Source organism: Pterocles gutturalis, unplaced genomic scaffold (assembly GCF_000699245.1).
Source record: "Pterocles gutturalis isolate BGI_N339 unplaced genomic scaffold, ASM69924v1 scaffold2455, whole genome shotgun sequence".
Taxonomy (NCBI): Eukaryota; Metazoa; Chordata; class Aves; order Pterocliformes; family Pteroclidae; genus Pterocles; species Pterocles gutturalis.
Window position 1 is genome coordinate 9,680 of NW_010143083.1, and position 1,054 is coordinate 10,733.

A 1,054-nucleotide genomic window follows, 5' to 3' on the forward strand; every position below is an offset into this window, starting at 1 on the left:
TCTTGTTCCAGTCCATCTGCGGAGCTCTCTTCTTCACCCGCTTGGCCCGCACCTTCTCCTTGGCCTCGGCCGCCGTGGGGCTCAGGCTCAGCCCGCTCTCCTCAAACGGGTCCTTCTTCTCCCCGTCTCCATCCTGCGCGGAGAAGGGAGGAAAGACGTCAGCCCACGGCAGCATCCCCCCAGCGTCCCGCAGTGTTTCACCCTGCACGGCCCCGGGAGAGGCGGCTCCTCCCAGCCCCGGGAGAGGCGGCTCCTCCGATAACACGCAGGGATGAGCAGAAGGTCAAAGTCCCGTCCCTGTGCCGTGTCTGCGGTTTCCCTGGCGGCAGCAGCATCCGTGTGGCCGTGGAGTTAATGACTACATTGCGGTTTTTTTACTACATTGCGTTTTGTGGGTTTTGGTTTGGTTTTTGTTTTGTTTTGGTTTTTTTTCCCGCCTGAACAATGTGCGGCTGCCATGGCTGGAAGGGGAAAAGCAGAAACAAGCTGCTGCCAGAGGGAGAACGAGGTGCTCTGCTCATCTGCTGGGGAAATGGGAAAGAAACCCCCGGAGGAGGCAGAAAGCGGGGAGGAGGGAGGATGCTGGGCGAGCCTCGGGGCTGGCAGGGAGGGGATGCAGCAAGGATCCCCCGCCTTCGCCTGCCCGGGCACCCGTTTGCTCCCAGGGCACCTGTGGCCAGCCGAGGGGGGGACAGGGGGTGTGTGGGGGGCCAGCAGCCCCCCCGCTCGCCATGCCCAGCAGGGCTGCCCTAAGACACCAGTTAGGGCAGTATTTGCTTTGGGAACTGCGCTGAAAACCTTCCCATCTGCTTAATAAAAGCACTTTTATAATAAGAAAATTAAATTTGCAGAATCCCCGAGTGCCCGTCTGCTCCCCCAACCCTCTTCGACCCGCAGCAGGTGACGGATGGCCACCACCTCCTCGGGGTACAAGACGTGTTTATTCCACTGCATCCCTGCTGGGGACAGACCCAGCACCAGCTCTGAGCCCCTCAAACCCCCCGGCTCTGGGGAGCATCATCCCTGCCAGGACTGGGTCCATCGCAGCTGGATT

At 60.8% G+C, this 1,054-nt stretch overlaps 1 protein-coding gene across 1 annotated transcript; it reads right to left on the minus strand.

Annotated features, from left to right (window-relative positions):
• Position 1: 1 nt before the first annotated feature.
• SLC9A3R2 (solute carrier family 9, subfamily A (NHE3, cation proton antiporter 3), member 3 regulator 2) lies at positions 2 to 133 on the minus strand (the record flags this gene model as incomplete). Its single annotated transcript, XM_010084575.1, has 1 exon — positions 2 to 133. A coding segment is annotated over one exon (132 nt), but the record flags the coding sequence as incomplete, so codon positions are not given.
• Between the last annotated feature and the right edge of the window lie 921 nt (positions 134 to 1,054).